At 39.0% G+C, this 17,807-nt stretch overlaps 1 protein-coding gene across 1 annotated transcript; it reads left to right on the top strand.

The window, feature by feature from the left end:
* Positions 1–13,840: 13,840 nt before the first annotated feature.
* LOC589179 (cytosolic sulfotransferase 1-like) lies at positions 13,841–15,825 on the top strand. Its single transcript, XM_030988217.1, has 2 exons — positions 13,841–14,025; positions 14,764–15,825. Exons 1-2 carry the CDS (start codon positions 13,905–13,907, stop codon positions 14,874–14,876), a joined length of 234 nt encoding a protein of 77 aa, XP_030844077.1. The 5' UTR covers positions 13,841–13,904; the 3' UTR covers positions 14,877–15,825.
* Positions 15,826–17,807: the final 1,982 nt, after the last annotated feature.

Raw genomic sequence — 17,807 nt, 5'->3', positions numbered from 1 at the left:
ATTTTTGTCACGCTTCAGGGACAGACTGGGAAAAAAGAAAAGAAAAATAAGGTAGTAATTGCTACACTACGTACTGGCCGACCGCCTCGAGGCCTCGGCTAGCTCCTCGCAGAGTACGTGTACGTGTATTGCATACACGTATGCAGGCGCCCGATTTCGAAACGTACACTATACGCCATACCCTCGCCCGCGCGTTCGCGCGCCAAGACATGAAAATGTCACGCATAGCTGATCTTTGAACTTGGCACCTAGATCAAAGTCACCACTGAGAATATATTGAACATAACTCCACAAACTGTCGACATTTAGTAGGCGATTCGTGTACCTGATAAGTAGCTGTTCAAAAATTAGAAATATAATAAGAGGAGTCGTGATTGCCGATGAAAATACTGGATTTCTTTGGGAGGTGTACTAGAGACAAGCATGGCTACTAAGTACATCTTATCAGAGGCGGTTGCTGAAGATATTTCATCCATTGATTTGTTTAGTAAAACGCACGAATATAAAGGAGTAACAATGTACAAAACGACGATGCCCGAGATTTATGAGTCGTTGGATACATGGGAAACGAGGCCCGATGATGTGTACGTCATAACATATCCGAAGTCAGGTATTTTTAACATATTTCCACTACTTTGCTAATAAACTTGATGACAAAAGAAGAATGTATTATAACACACATTGCAAAAGGTGAGTTCGAAATGCTTGCAAGACGTTATCGGTTATCATGTAAATTAAAGATATCAAAAGTGGTGGTGTATTTACCGCCGTGAAGTTATCAGTCTAGACAGTCTGTGCAAAATTGTAATGAATATAACATATTCAATTTTTTTATGAATATAATTATGGAATGAAACATCTGAAAGCATTGTTTTAGAGGAAAAGTGATTATCACACAAAATTCAATTTTCAATAACCAATCAACATTTTTAAAGATGATATAATATGCACTGCCAGCAGCACTACTGTGCTTTTCATTTAATATGAACCATAAAAAAGCTAAACGTGCAAAAGAGATGGTTGACCGCAGTTTCATTCCAAAATAAAGGGGCCAATTCCACACAAAAATAAAAGTATGAACATTTTGGCCTGTAGCAAAATAGAATTCACTGCTAGGCCTATATTTCTTTATTAATAATAACAAAGGATGTTAGACAGAATTCCTTTCATATGGCTACGAATAGTCTCATTTGACAACGCCCCCTATCTTCAGAGTCCAACAGCCTAACATATTAGGCTTCTGACTTTTACCCCCAAAATGGTTATAAATTAATTGTTTGTTTAAAAGAAAAGCACATCCATCCCGACGTACGTTGACACTAGCTCTTTCATTGGAACCCTCATGTTCCATTGACTTTTGAAAGTTCACCCACCGTAATTTGGTTAAAATAGGTCGCTAGCTCGCCATTGCCTATATAACACATGTGAAACAAGTCGAACTTTGGACGCATCTATTTGACACGCGATTGTAAGGTTATAGGTCAAGCACACGAATGATAACAAGCATGAATTATCATAGATCAGTTGTGATCGATTCATTATGTCCATTTTAGCCAACCCCCCACCGTAATTTTTTTGGATTTAGTATAGGCAAGCATTTTGCCGAGGTAAGCAAAAACATGAATATTCATGATCATCATGGACTATTCGATTATTTTCAGAGGGTTGCAATTGTGCACCACATCAAACTCCCCTACTTTAAGGCAAGTATTTCATTGTATTATGTAGTTTAGTAGGTTTATTTTAATAACTGTTTAATTATCAGATATAAATGATAGTTTAAAGATAGTGAAAAAGTTCTTGTATTTTATATTTAGCAAAGCAATCTAACATACAAATTCACTACCAAGTGTCGTCTAATCCGCCGATTGCCGTCTGCTATATACGTCCAGTAAGCGAAAATGAGACAACCGGAGCAATATGATTTATTCCCTTTTGGAACATTTTCATATAAGTTTGTAATTGTGTATGTATGTATGTATATATATATATATACACATAATATTTACCTACATACATGTATTTTGCTCACATTTGCCCTACTTCACCTAAGTGTAAATGGATACCTGGAAATACTGAGGTAATGATAATTGCAGCGCCCGCAATATATGATATACATATAGTGTTGAGTCTCTCTCTCTCTATGATGATACAAATAATAATACTTTGGTCTTATTTACTTGGGGGTAGCCACATCACTCAAAATAATTGCACTTCTTTCAGGCGCTGCAATCATCATTACCATTTACACTTGTGAAGTAGGGCAAATGTGAGTATAACTATTATACATAACACTTTGGTCCTGTTTCACAAAGCCTTTTTTCAATGACAAATGACAAAATTCAGTGACAAATCTGCTGATAACCAATCAGCAGCAAGGATTTCAGTAGCTTATAACAAAACTGTCATTCGTCACTGATGACAAGTTCTGTGAACCCCCCCCCCCCCCTGGATGTGACCACCTAACAGGGCTCGAACCCAAGACCTCTCGAGTGACCTTCACGAGCCTTCACCAATATACTACGGTGCTCACAATTAATGAGTTTACTAAAACGACAAGGATCTATGCCATGAATCTATTCACAACTTGCAGGCTCGCATTGGATAATGGAGATAGCTCATCTGATCATGAACGACCTCCAGGCTGACAAGATCAATCGAGAGTCCATGTCGCTTGCCCTAGAACTCGTCCTATCCGACAAGGTAGATAACATCACGAATGTCACACCGGGTCATGAGATCATGGCTAAGTGGACGTCACCCCGCATCATGCTCTCTCACCTCCTTGAAGAGTTTGCTCCAGATCAGATCAAGAAAAGATCAAAGGTACATCACATAATGATTTTATTTTATTTTATTTCTGCATTTTTTCCAAATATAATATAACTGAATAACAAAGAACAAAGAAATAATAATTTCTTCGTGCCAAATTTGTTTGTTTACATAGTATATGTACATATAATAACGAAACTTATTATTACCATAACATATTATCATAAATTTAAAGTATTATCCGAACTATTCTGTTGGAAAAGTGCAGGAGACCGCAATCATAAGCAAAGGTTGACAAGGATGGCGGCCTCAAAAAAAAAAAAAAAAAAAAATGAAATAATGATGAAAACGATTACGAGAAGCAATATTAGTAAACAAATATACCATGCACTGAGAGGTTCTGGTTGAAATTATGGATGTTTGAACAGGATTTCATTGATCAAAAATATAATATGTTATATGAGCGTCCCTGGACGGGGTGTGCGCTCTAAAAATTTACACTATTATTATTATCACTATTATATTGTTAAAGGTAAAAACCAGTTTTGGAAACGCCCCCCTCTCAAAAAATGAATGGAAGCTCTTATTACCAATATGAAACATATGTTTTGACTAATACATGATGATAAACATTTTGCCGGGAAACCGCCTACTAATTGATATATTTGGTAAATTATTTTATCTATTAGGACCAAATAGATAATACGCACGTGTCGCGCACGTGTCGCGCGCACGTATGCGTAGTCCAATATACATCTTTCTGTGTGAAGTGCTTGTAACTTTAGAACACTGGGCCAAATTTCTTATGATTTCAATTCAATTCAATTCAATTCATTTTTTGTTCCTCTTTCAATCGTTCATATTTACAATGATGGAACATTTTAACATATTCTCATATTTATATACATATAGATCAATTTGCACAATACAATACATTAAAAAAATAAACATGAAATTGAAAGGGAAGGAGGGCCAACTAAAAAGCAGAGCTTGTAGGGTGTTAGCCCCCCCCCCTGTAAAATTTATTATCATGAATTATTATTTTATGAGAAAAAAACAAAAACAACAATAATAACAATAACTGATTCAGTAATGCAAAAAAAAAAATCACTTTTAAACGCAAAACATTGATAAATACATACATGTTTATAAAAAGAAACAATCAAAGTTGCATAAAGTCACACTACAAATTATATTAGATTGGGGAATGCAATAGCCTAGTAACTATTCAGAAAAAAGCTTTTAAGTCTCTTTTTGAAAATTTGTATCGAATTACACTGTATGATATCATTTGAAAGAGAATTCCACAGTTTTGGACCTGTAAAAACAAATGTCTTTTGTGCAAAAGATGTTCTATTTAATGGTAGATGAAAAAAGCTCGCCTGGCGAGTGAGGTAACTATGAATCGAATCATTTCTTACGAACATATTATTAAAAGGCAAAGGTAATTGTTTAGTGTTGAGCTTGTACATTAACTGTCCAAGATGAAAATATACAAGTCTTTAATTTTCAAAATGTTATTATTCAGAAAAAGATTATTCGTGTGTGCCCGGAAATCTGCATTATTAATAATACGAATCGCTCTTTTTTGTAATATAAAGAGTCTATTAATTTGGGAAGTTGCTGCACTGCCCCAGGCAATAAGTCCGTAATTCAAGTAAGGAAGAATAAGCGTAGAATACAAGGATAACATAATATAATGGGATAAGAAGTGTCTTAATTTGCTAAGGATACCAGTGTTGCGAGCAATGATTTTGCAAATATTGTCAGTGTGCGCTTTCCAAGATAGCTTTTTATCAATAACTAGCCCCAAAAATTTAGTTGATCGGGCCCAGGGCCTTTGAATGACAGTACCATCAAAAATTATACAATTAGGCAAAGTTGCAACCTTTTTACTAAATAGCATGCAACTAGTTTTGTCTAAGTTAAGTGACAGTTTGTTTGCTTTTATCCAATTGGCCACACTTTAAAGTTCGTTATTAAGTATTTGCGTCAATTGCTTTGGATCGCGATGTGACAAAAAAATATTTGAGTCGTCAGCAAAAAGTAAAATTTTAAGCAGACAAGATGACCTCTCAATGTCGTTTATATAAATAATAAACAAAAATGGGCCAAGAATACTTCCTTGCGGAACTCCGCAAAGGACAGGTTTACTCTCAGTGAAATTACCATTCAGCGAAACAAACTGGGAGCGCCCTTGAGGATAATTCTTGAACCACGTCAACGGTTTTCCCCTAATTCCATAGTGAGAAAGTTTGTAAAGAAGGACATCATGATCAACAGTATCAAATGCTTTAGAAAAATCTATGAACAAACCAACCGTATTAGAAGACTGATCGATAGCTTTGGCAACTGTTTGAACTAAAGAAAGTATGGCATGGGTAGTGCTACTCTTTTCTCGGAAGCCAAATTGAGTAACAGAGAGGATGTTGTGCTTTTTAAAGAAACTCATGGTCCGTATGTGGACTAGCTTTTCAAGGATTTTAGACAAGGTTGTAAGCAATGAGATTGGTCTATAACTACTTGTTAATATACTGTCACCGTTTTTGAAAATTGGGATTATTTTCGAAATTTTCATTGATTCTGGAATATGTCCAGATAATAATGAAAAATTAAATATATAAACGAGAGGATCAACAATATAATTCATAGTTTTCTGTAAAAGGTTGTTATCAATTTCATTAAATCCTGCACTCTTATTTATTTTTAGGCCGGATATAATCTTAATTATCTCTTGTGGGTACGTAGGAAAGAAAAATAAAGAACTTTCATTTCTCTCCCCCCCCCCCCAAATAGTGGTGAAATGAACGGTACGTGGATGGTATGTGCCTAGCAAGATTAAAACCAACTTGAGAAAAATAATTGTTGAAAATATCTACCAACTGAAATTCACCCTCAACTATTGCATCCTTATGTCTAAGCTTAGTAATCTTAGAATGCTTTGATCCATTGTTGATGGTAGAATTTTAGCAGTACGTATCACTCCTGTAAGTTTATTCTTATAATTAGTATACTGGATCCGTGTTTGATCAGTTAATTTAGATAAATATTTATAGTACAATATATTTTTTCGATTTATTGAACGTAGAATCGAATTCGTTATCCAAGGTAGTCTGGATGACTTCTTATAATTTTTAGACTTGGGTTTAGAAAAAGGAATATTTCGATTTACATGAGACATAAAAATAACGACTGGTTAACATCTTCTGTATTAAACACGTCATCCCGAGATTCTTCTTCTAGGCTTAATTTCAATCCACATAGGTTTTCGTCATTATATACACGTCTTTTCAGTGCATCACTAGGAGAGTTATTTGCCTGAATTCGTTTTGAATAATACATGAAAATCGGGAAATGATCAGAAATATCTGACAGGACTATGCCAGCTTTAAATTCAGAGCGTACATTTCAAAAAAAGTTGTCAATAAGAGTTGCCGAAGTATTGGTTATTCTAGTGGGTCTAGAAATAAGTGGCAAAAAAGAGGCGGAGAGGAATATCTCTAAAAAATCATGTGCATGAATATTAGCATCACTCGTTAAGAGATCATAGTTGAAATCTCCCATTATGATACACTTTTTGTTTTGAACGGAGTGATAGTGTAATGAATTATTCAAAGTGTCCAGAAAATCAGCATGATTGCTCTGAGGTGGCCTATAAACAACTCCCAAGATAGTTTTTCTTCTATTGCGATCAGTAATTTGAATAAACAAAGTTTCTGCAATTTCATTCATCACTTTCATGTCTTCGGTCATAACATATTCAAATTGACTTGGCACAAATAATGCAACACCGCCACCTATTTTTTTTGTACGATTATTTGTAAGTATATCATATCCAGGGAGAGGAAACAGTGTATTATTTTGATCTGAAAGCAACGTCTCAGTTACGCCTAATACTGTATCCACAATCCACATTTCAATTCATCATTATTAGAACATAATATATCTTGTGTGACATTATCAGAATCACTGGAAATGTTCCTCATCGTGTCGAAGTCAATCATTATTTACAGATAAAATTATGAATGTACAACTAGGCAGAAGCATACTAGGCCCTACTTAATTTTGTTGAGATCCTCTTCTCGGTGGATGGCTATCGGTGGCATATTGGGGTTCTTCCTCACCAGGATGGTGCCATTTACAGTCCACAGGAATTTCCAGCCAGCCTCCTTCCTTTCCTCATTCACCTTCCTCAGTAGTTGCCGGGGCAAGATTTTCGGTGATGAACATCATCCTCTCATCTCTTGAGAAGCCCAGCTCCAGAGTAGTTGTCTCCCGTAGCTTCTTTCGACCAGCATACACTTCATATCTCATCCTCCTGGTTGTAAATCGTACTATGATTTGTCTTGGACTCGAACCAGAAACACCTTCCCTCTTACGGCCTAGACGATGGGTTACATCAATGTCGGTGTAGTTCACCTCTGGTGCAACCACCTTCAAAACTTTCAATACCGACTCCCTCACATGTTCGCCTTCCTGTTCTGATACACCCGCCACTTCCAGATTAATTATCCGACGATACTGATCAAGGTCATTCACTTGATCCTCTAGTGCTGACAACTTTTGCTTTAGATCCGCGTTTTCATTTTTTACAAACTTGTTGTCGTCATTTCATAATGATAATAATAATAATGTTTATAATCCATTCCAAATTGTTATTAAACCGAAAATGGAAATTCTTTTTGCCCAATTGATCGTGAGCCCGGCAGCCACTGAGCAGCGCCAGATCGACGTTCTTCCATCGTTGTTATTGTTGAGCACCAAACAAGGTAGCAGCAACTCCCGTATTTTGGTATGACGCGGACGGGGTTCGAACCCACGACCTCCCGGCGGACGCTCTACTAACTGAGCCAACACACATCTATACAAACAAATGGTGTCAATAAAGATATATACTCTATTTATCTTTTTTTCTTTGATTAGGTGATCTATTTTTCAAGGAACCCAAAGGATGTATCGGTCTCGTACTTCAAGTTCGTTGGTCAAACCCTTTTAGGTGACATGGAAGGATGGAATGGATTTATGCGGCTCTTTCTCTCTGAAAAAAGTAAGCTCACAAAACTGCAATTGCTAACATTATTGGAGATTTGGATTGGGGGGGGGGGGGTACAACATTAGTCGACTGTTGGTAAATAGGGACACTTGTTATGGACAGAAATTGCCCGTAAAACGTGGAGGAAACACATATTATTGTATTTCAAATTTCTCTGTCTAGCTTAAAACTATTTACCGAGTTCTTTATTGGCTATATAGATCGTCTTCAATGTTTTACATCTTCTGTAGTCACATGCAGTGTTAAGGATCCACACACGAAACGAAATGGTCTCGGTCTTTTGAACAAATATTGTAGTGTGTTTCTCACTGATTGTATTATTTTGGGGGAAATAAACGCTGTACGCATTTTGTTTTCAGGAGCTTTAATTTGATCTCGGCGAATTTATCTTGGTTCTACGTTATATTAAGTCGAATCATGGATAAATTAAGACGAATAAATGTCAATAACGCACATTATCAAGTCGATATCGATGCCCGTGTCAAAGTTTGGGGAACAAAATGAAAGGGTCCTGAAGCTGCACACGTGTATAAATCGAAAACAAATTTCACTACGACTTCTAGAAACTGATAATTTTACAAAAATACGGTGACATTACTGATGATTATTATTTTTAAAACAAATTTTAAGCGGTAATGCATAACTTGTAGCTACTTGCGCCCTCTCTCTCTCTCTATATATATATATCGCAAACAATTAATAAGCAGTATCCGTTGGTCCCCCATTATCCCTTTTTCTTATGTTAATTGAGATCTAGTGATTTGATAAGATAACCACCTGTCAGTGACCATGCAGGGAGGTCTAATCACTCATGGTCAAACAAGTGCAGATAGACTGTATTGATGATTTCCGTTGCCCATGGCAGTCACTGTAAGGTTGGCGAATTGAACGCGTTACATATTGCTCGTATCTGCGGGGTCCATAAAAACCATAAAAGTTAAAAGAGTTTGTTTTTTCTCTTATATTTGTTAGTGCCCGGTGGAGGTTGGTTTCGCCATGTCAAAGGTTGGTTTGCCCTCAAGGATCAACCTAATGTCCTTTGCTGCAAATACGAAGACTTTCACAAGGTAACAAAATCAGAAAGAGATTTACATCACTCACTCACACTCACAGGCACTGCACATAAGTGCCCACTCGCTAAGAATTGAAAAACAACGGGAAAAATACCAAGTCTTATAACAATACGCACCCACTGACTAAGTTGTCATTCGGTGTTTCATTGGATTGATCAGGCGCGGATCCAGGATTTCTTAGGGGGGGAGGCCTAAATTTGAAATTATGCGAGTCAAATATTGGTACGTTATGGTGACCAGCAGTGACGTAAATGGGGGGGGGGGGATGTGGCTGCAGGGAGGGGCGAGTTTTTCCCCTACCTCCTCCGCGAAGCGCGGAAGCTTCGACATTTCAATAAATTATTAAAGAAAGAAGGCGATTCGTTGTACCGTTCCCAAAAATAATCCTCGTCTGAATTATGTTCCCCCCCCCCCTCCCGCGCGAAGCGCGGAAGCTGTAACGTTTCATTAAAGGACCACTGCACTACTTGTAGCTACTTGCGCCCTCTATACAACAAACAATGCCTAATCGGTGACCATTGGTCCCCCATGATCCTCTTTTTCTTATGTTAACTGAGAGCTGAGTTGATGAGATAACCACCTGTCCTGTGACCTTGAAGGGCAGTCTAATCCTTCCTGTAAACTACGGCAGATAAGCTTTAAATCATTAAAGAAAGAAGACGATTCGTTGTACCGTTCTCGACTCTTAATCCTTGTCTAAATTCAGTTCCCTCCTCTCCCACGCGAGGCGCGGAAGCTTCGACGTTTTATTAAATTATTAGAGAAAGAAGACGATTCGTATACCGTTCTTGACTCATAATTCTGTCTGAATTTCAATTTGTCTTTGTCTACTCTCTTTTCGTCCTCTTCCTTTTCACTCCTCTCTTTTTTGGAGGGACCACCTCACCCCCCCCCCCCCTGGCTACGCGCCTGCGGTCAGATGAACATATGTTGATACCTCGGAAGCTCAGGGGTTTAAGGCAATTATTTACGGTCAGATTAGCATTCAGGCTCCGCCTTTTAGGGCCCTAGGTGGGGTCCAGGGGGCAGAGCCCTGGAAGTTCAGGGGTTTCAGGCATTTAATTAGGTCAGATGACCACTATTTTGATACCTAATTGTGACACTGGCAGGTCACTAATTGGCGTGGGGTTCAGGGGGCGGAGCCCCCGGAAGCTCAAGGGTTTTAGGCGTTTAATTACGGTCAGATGAGTATCACAAGGCCGGCCCTAGGGCTCTTGGTTGGGTCCAGGGGGCAGAGCCCCAGGAAGCTCAGGGGTTTTAGGCGTTTAATTACGTTCAGATGAGCATTTTTCGATACCTTATTATTTTGTGGCACTGGCAGGACAATATTTGGCGTGGGGTCCAGGGGCAGAGGCCCCAGAAATCAGGGGTTTTAGGCATTAAATTACCGTCAGATGAGCATCTAAGGGCCCGCCTTAGGGCCCTAGGTGGAATCCAGGGGCAGAGCCCTCGGGTTTTTAGGCATTTAATCATGGCCAGATGAGCATATTTTGATACCTCGTTATAATGTGACACTGGCAGTTAACTATTTTTTCTTTCTTGCTCTCTTTCTTTCTATTTCTCTTTAATATATTTTTCAAAAAAGTGGGGGGGGGGGGAGGGGGGGGGGCCTCGAGGATCCCGATCCCCGCCGTTCCGCGGGCCCTGACATGTAGGCATCTCAAGAAGCATTTTCTTGCCTGGCTGTAGATTTAGGAATTTGTCATTTTCCAACAAACGCATAAAAAAGTATAATTTACTTAAAAGTGAGGAAAAATCTCGGAAAATGATGTCATTTCAGCATTATTTGTAAACCACCTTTATGGAATTAGAAATAAACCACGTTTGAATTTTATTTCCCCAAAGCCCCCCCCCCCCCCCCCCACACGATCTACACCTTGTTGGCGGGAAAATTGCAACTGATATCCCTTACCTTTCGTCATTCTCTTTTTTCTTCTTTCCCTTTCACTCCTCTCTTTTTTGGAGGGACCACCTCACCCCCCCCCCCCCCTGGCTACGCGCCTGCGGTCAGATGAACATATGTTGATACCTCGGAAGCTCAGGGGTTTAAGGCAATTATTTACGGTCAGATTAGCATTCAGGCTCCGCCTTTTAGGGCCCTAGGTGGGGTCCAGGGGGCAGAGCCCTGGAAGTTCAGGGGTTTCAGGCATTTAATTAGGTCAGATGACCACTATTTTGATACCTAATTGTGACACTGGCAGGTCACTAATTGGCGTGGGGTTCAGGGGGCGGAGCCCCCGGAAGCTCAAGGGTTTTAGGCGTTTAATTACGGTCAGATGAGTATCACAAGGCCGGCCCTAGGGCTCTTGGTTGGGTCCAGGGGGCAGAGCCCCAGGAAGCTCAGGGGTTTTAGGCGTTTAATTACGTTCAGATGAGCATTTTTCGATACCTTATTATTTTGTGGCACTGGCAGGACAATATTTGGCGTGGGGTCCAGGGGGCAGAGGCCCCAGAAATCAGGGGTTTTAGGCATTAAATTACCGTCAGATGAGCATCTAAGGGCCCGCCTTAGGGCCCTAGGTGGAATCCAGGGGGCAGAGCCCTCGGGTTTTTAGGCATTTAATCATGGCCAGATGAGCATATTTTGATACCTCGTTATAATGTGACACTGGCAGTTAACTTTTTTTTCTTTCTTGCTCTCTTTCTTTCTATTTCTCTTTAATATATTTTTCAAAAAAAGTGGGGGGGGGGGGGGGGGGGGGGGGGGGGGGGGGGGGCCTCGAGGATCCCGATCCCCGCCGTTCCGCGGGCCCTGACATGTAGGCATCTCAAGAAGCATTTTCTTGCCTGGCTGTAGATTTAGGAATTTGTCATTTTCCAACAAACGCATAAAAAGTATAATTTACTTAAAAGTGAGGAAAAATCTCGGAAAATGATGTCATTTCAGCATTATTTGTAAACCACCTTTATGGAATTAGAAATAAACCACGTTTGAATTTTATTTCCCCAAAGCCCCCCCCCCCCCCCCCCCCCCCCCCCCCCCCCACACGATCTACACCTTGTTGGCGGGAAAATTGCAACTGATATCCCTTACCTTTCGTCATTCTCTTTTTTCTTCTTTCCCTTTCTCTCCTCTTTCCCTTACCCTTCCCTTCCTTCTCCCTCTCTCTTTAAGGTTTGCTGGGGGGGGGGGGGGAGAGCAAGATCATTTCGACCCCCACCCTGCTCCACTCATTGTTGGCGGGATTAACCGCAACTGATCTCCCCTTCTCTTCTTCCTTTTCTTCTTCCTCTTTTTTGTTCCCTTTTAGCTCTCCTCTTTTCCTTTTCCTTCCTTCTCTCTCTTTTTAGCGGGGGCGGGGGGGGGGGGGGCAAGAGCCTTTTGCCCCCTCCTGATCCACAACTTGTTGGCGGGAAAATTGCAACTGATATATCCCCCTTCTTTTCTTTTCTTCTTCCTCTTTTTTCCTTCCCTTTACCTCCTCTTTTCCTTTTTTCTTTCATTTTCCTCCCCCCCCCCCCGATCTCCATCTTCCCTCTTTTCTTTTCTTCTTCCTCTTCTTTGTTCCCTTTCTCTCCTCTTTCCCTTTCACTTCTTTTCCTTCTCTCTCTCTCCCCCCCCCTTTTTTTTGGCGGGGGGGGGGGGGGCAAGGCCCGCTCGACCCCCCCCCCCTGGATCCGCGCCTGGGATTCATCATAGGACTTTGGTAGCTATTGTAATTACATAGGGTCTTACTTAACAAGGGTGACCACATCCCCTTCCTGTGGGTCCTGCAATGTTCATATTCACTTCCCCCGGCTTTGCCAGGTGCCCATCTACACCTGGATGGAGTGTGGTATGTGGATTAATGGCTTGACCAAGTAGTACCATGCTGGGATTCGAACCGTTAACCCTTTGATTGACCCGTATACATTGTATTTCAATAGTCAGAATCCAGATTGCATACACAACGGGCAAACCATGGACCTATTACGGATGGACATTCAACGTGATTCTTTCTTTGATCCAAAGATAGTCACCGCCTTCTTATTATGTGCATCTTAATGCGAACATTCAGCTGTTATAACAATAACGACTGCGTAAGCATTTTCGGGCATTGACAAAGGAGCAGTTTCCCTCTCTTGGGTTTTGTTTGGATGATGTGCTCTTTAAGAGTATGTCTTCAATAAAAACATCCCCAATGGGGAGCAGCAAAGTTGAAAAGCAGACGATTTGGGTGATACGAAATTTATTATAACTGATTTGCACACTTTTGCACGCACCAATTACCTTATAAAACAATTAGAAGGCCATGATCTGCATAAGCTCTGTGCGTTTTAATTTTGGAATATTATGAGGAAATTGGGGAAACGGGATTTTAAATTACAAACAATCCAAACAAAACCTATCTGGTAATATCAACATGTTTTTCAAAAATAGAACACAGTACGTACACGGAACAACAATTTCCAATTATTAACCAAACAGACTGCACATCGACTTCCCGTGATTTAAGCAATTTATTATCTTCTGCGCATGTAGATTAACATGTTTAATATCACTATCTTGATTCTGTCCCGGCTTATTGGCGGTGACCATCATGAGATCAAAGTGAAGAAACATGTACGGAATGTTAATTAGACGACATTGGCGGAGGCAATCACAATGAATTCGTTAAGAAAACGATGAATGTCCATTCGTAATAGGTCCATGGTCCTACCTAACAATACATAATTAGTGCAAATCACATTCTGACTATTAAAATGCAATTATTCGTAAAAGGTGAATGAAATAATTTGTAACGAGGCACTTCACAAATATTATTTTGCGTTTTAAATTTGTATAACATTACGAAAATGGTATATTGGTACGACCCGCCATCCCCCCCCCCCTCAGCGGCTAAAAACATTATTAGTAGTAGTAGTACATGTAGTAGTAGTAGTAGTAGTAGTAGTAGTAGTAGTAGTAGTAGTTTTATTACTATTATCCTCATAATCACTATTATTATGTATAGGACTTGAGAGGGAGCATCAAACGCGTAGCCGATTTCTTGGGGCGCCCTCTTTCGGCTGAAAAGCTGGATAAGATGGTTGAGCTGACTGAGATGAAAGGCATGAAGAAAACTTACCAAGAAATTGAGGAGAAAATGGGAGACACGGGAAGATTGGTGACAAGGCTATTCGGACAATTGCCCTATCTTCGAAAGGGTATATTCAAGTATTTTCTAATTAGGTTTCAATACAGATATTTTAATCTTTAGATTTCAATATCTGCCTATGCTTATTTTGTAATTTCTTTTTACGAACTTCATTCGATACGTATGTCTGTTGCACATGGGGGGGGGGGGGGGGAGGGTCCAGCCCCTGACCCCCTTTAAAGTTTACCAATCTCCAACAAATATTATGCTCTTTAAATTTCTTTTTATATGTCGTTATACTATTGAAAACATGAGCTTCAACCATTACTTCTGTAAAGATATTTTGCAACTTTAAATACAGTTGTCTCTCACTTCAAATAAAAGCCTCTAATCTTGTGCATTAAACTACTCGATTCACCAGTATGCGCTCTTTACATAATGGCAACCACGGTGCCAACACGGCTGGCAGAACCCATATGTTATTCTTTATTTTCTACATATTATATTAGGGCCTATTCTTTATCCGTTAGCCCAGAAATGTTTTTGTAGGTGATTTGCATAATTTTTAACTTCTGTGTCATTGTTCAAATATAAACTCCAAAACCCAAACTTATCTCCCACTACTTAAGAGTAAAAGATGAAAACAAATTTTTATTTTTGTGTGGTAATATTGCTTGCCTGCTTGTAGGAATATCGTGCCCCCTCTTTTACACAATTCTGGAGCCGCCCTTACATCTTATATGCACTATATGCCTGTGTATTGAGGGATTCTTAATTGATTCTTTTTTTTTTTTTGCTTCTATTCCAGGTAAAGTTGGCGGGTGGAAGGACGAGTTCACCGTGGCTGAAAACGAATATTTTGACAAGATTTACCAACAGAATATGGAAGGAAGCGGTATAGAATTCCAGTTTGAGTTGTAACACCAGTTGTCACATGTTTAAAATCTTAATCACTGCACTAAATTATTTGAGGAGGCGCGATAGCTCAGTTGGTAGAGCAATGGTCTTGTAATCCGTCGACCCGGGTTCGATACCAAAGCGATTCGCGAGTGCCATTTGGTAAGCCATTAATCCTCATTACCAGCTAGCCTGAGCTAGGTGTCTCGGAGAGGACCTTAAGACGTCGGTCCTATTGTTGCTTACTAACAAGCATTTATCCTTCTTAGCAGTCAGGTCAAATAACCACCATCACCACCCAATTAGTACATTTTACAGACTTATTTCGAAATTAAAATCCATCATGAACGTTTTGAGGAAAGTGACCTAAATTCCTTTATACTACAACGCAGTCGCATGCAGAATTCAGAGAATGGCGATTTCAATAGCCCTATTGTGTTGAGAATAGAAATAAAAATGATGTAATTGTCACTTTAATCCGCACATCAAATTTGAAAAAAAATCACGCACATGGTTAATTAAAGTGACTTAGATTGACTTGTTAATATGTGATCGTCATTCTTGCTATATGCTGCTGATAACTTTGTCTTAATGATGATTTGAAGTCTTTTGTTAGTAGTGTTGTAAATGTTTAAATCTTTAAAGGTATGATAACGATTATAAATCTCGACATAAACATAAATAACATATAACATTACTCTATCTGCAACGCAATATTGACAGAATCAATATTGGTATGCCTGTTCGTCGTTATTGTTGTTGCTGTTGTTGTGTTTCTTTTTTTTCGGGAGGGAGGGCAATTACATTTCTCTTTTTTTAATTTGCTTACACTGGCATCACTAGAAGGGAATTGGTGAACCCCCTTCCCTTCCACTATTTCCTGTCAGAAAATGGTTAAAGGTAATACAAAGTTTTGGTATGGGGTCATGAATTTGGTTGAAATGAACATATTGGAAGCATATGCGATCCTACAATATTTAGTGATCGTTGTCGCGCTTGAAATCGAGTCTAAAGTGATGAAATTCTAAATAATAAAAGCTTTGTGTTCTATAGCGCCCTCTCAAGGTCAAGATATTAATTTAGCTAGGCGTTGTGGCGTGCGCCTGTAATCCAGCTAACAGTGGAAGTTACAAACTGATTCAGCCGAGGACGCAGGTTCGAAACTGAGTCACGTCTTTCGGATGGTGACGTTAAAGGTCGGTCCCCAGACGTAAATAATCATATCTGATTGATACACGTCTGTAAAAACCAAATACACACACACACACACACACACATATAAAGCGATGTTATTTGACTAAAATCGACAGATTTGCTGTTGCCGTTTGGAATATATATATCATAATTGCATATTCTGAGATTTTCATGGTCGCAGCTAGCATCGTATGGCCGTAGGCGCTATTTGAAATTTATCAAAATTTACCGGAAGCACCGGTAAATTTTTATATTCAATTTTTCTGGAAAGCAGAAGTGTTTTAGAGGCTAATTTTTTTGTGTGCTTATAATACATCCATAGAGGCATCCAAATATATGAAAATTGTAAAGAATCACTATCCAGCCAATTTTCAAAATTTACCAAAACTTTGTAATACCTTTAATGCAATGGTTGAAATTGCCAGGTTTTTCGAAGTAAATGATGAATTTTAACCATTGCAATAACAGATGTATTCACAATAAAAATTGCATTACTATAGGTTTTCCCGCCTAATTTCATCAGAGTTGCATTCGAATTCATGAATAGGCGTTCACTCTCTGCTCTCATAGTTCATTTTCATTCTTTGAGCATTCAATTTCGTTTCGTATCATTCCTTTTAAATTTTATTTCATTCAATTTAGAGAGAAATCCATTCAATTTAATAATCCGAAGTTGTCATGCAATTTCGCGCCAGCTGGATAGACGTTCAATTTCGTCCTTAATAGCAATTTCAATTTAATTTATAGGCACACACCTTCGCACTTTGGACGTTCTAATTAAATTAACATCAAGTTCTGTAGTTCTATGTAATTCTTACTGCATTTTTTGTAACTGTTATTAATTATATAATTTAATTTTCATTCCATTTTATTCCATAATTTAAGTTCCATAATGTTTCTTTTAATCATATTTGATATATTTCTTTTCTTTCTATTCGAGAAAATCGAGCCGCCGGCCGCCATAGTCATGTTTAAATGAATGTATGCGTATGAAAGTGGAGTTATACGAGCTTTTGCTTCAATGACGGTTTGTCAGAGGAATGAGATATTTCAATATAAGGCCAAAGTCCCATTTCCAGGTACATACAATTTACATAATATATTCAAACAGCTAGATGCAGATTGCAAAGAATGTTGACATCGGTGATCATCTAAATTCGCTCGAAAAAGGATGATCGCATCGTTAATCGGATGCAATTCTAATGAAAATGGGCGGGGAAAACTACGTACTTGCCCTAACCCTCAAGTTACTACTGTATAGCAACTGCTGACTTACCTTTTTCCTTTCCTTTTCTCGCCTGTAGCTAGCTTTCAGCTTACAGTGAAAGTTTAAAGTCTGTTTAAATTATGTCTGTATGCTTTTAAAATACTCAATCATCTGGCACCTCAATATCTTAATGACACCCTCCAAATATATACACCAACTCGTAATCTTCGTTCAGCAACCGACACATGTAAACTTAACATTCCCAAATCTAGACTCTCAGCAGCTGAAAAACGCTTTGCAGTAGCTGCATCAAAGACTTGGAACAGCATCCCTCTTTCCATAAGGGAAATTACCTGTCTTGCCACCTTCAAAAGATCCCTCAAAACTCACCTTTTCCCCAATGATCTATGTGATATACTTCCTGTACTGTACTTTTTTTGTCCTCTTTTCATATATTTGTATTTGTAAGCGCTATGGTACTTACTGTTTTTAGCGCTCCTAAATATTCGATATTATTATTATTAGTAGTATGTCTATTTTTCTTTCTCCGCCCC

The sequence above is a fragment of the Strongylocentrotus purpuratus genome, unplaced genomic scaffold (assembly GCF_000002235.5).
Source record: "Strongylocentrotus purpuratus isolate Spur 01 unplaced genomic scaffold, Spur_5.0 spur5_scaffold_17, whole genome shotgun sequence".
Taxonomy (NCBI): Eukaryota; Metazoa; Echinodermata; class Echinoidea; order Camarodonta; family Strongylocentrotidae; genus Strongylocentrotus; species Strongylocentrotus purpuratus.
The sequence above is the reverse complement of the archived record's forward strand: the minus strand, read 5'-3'. Positions and strand labels throughout refer to the sequence as shown.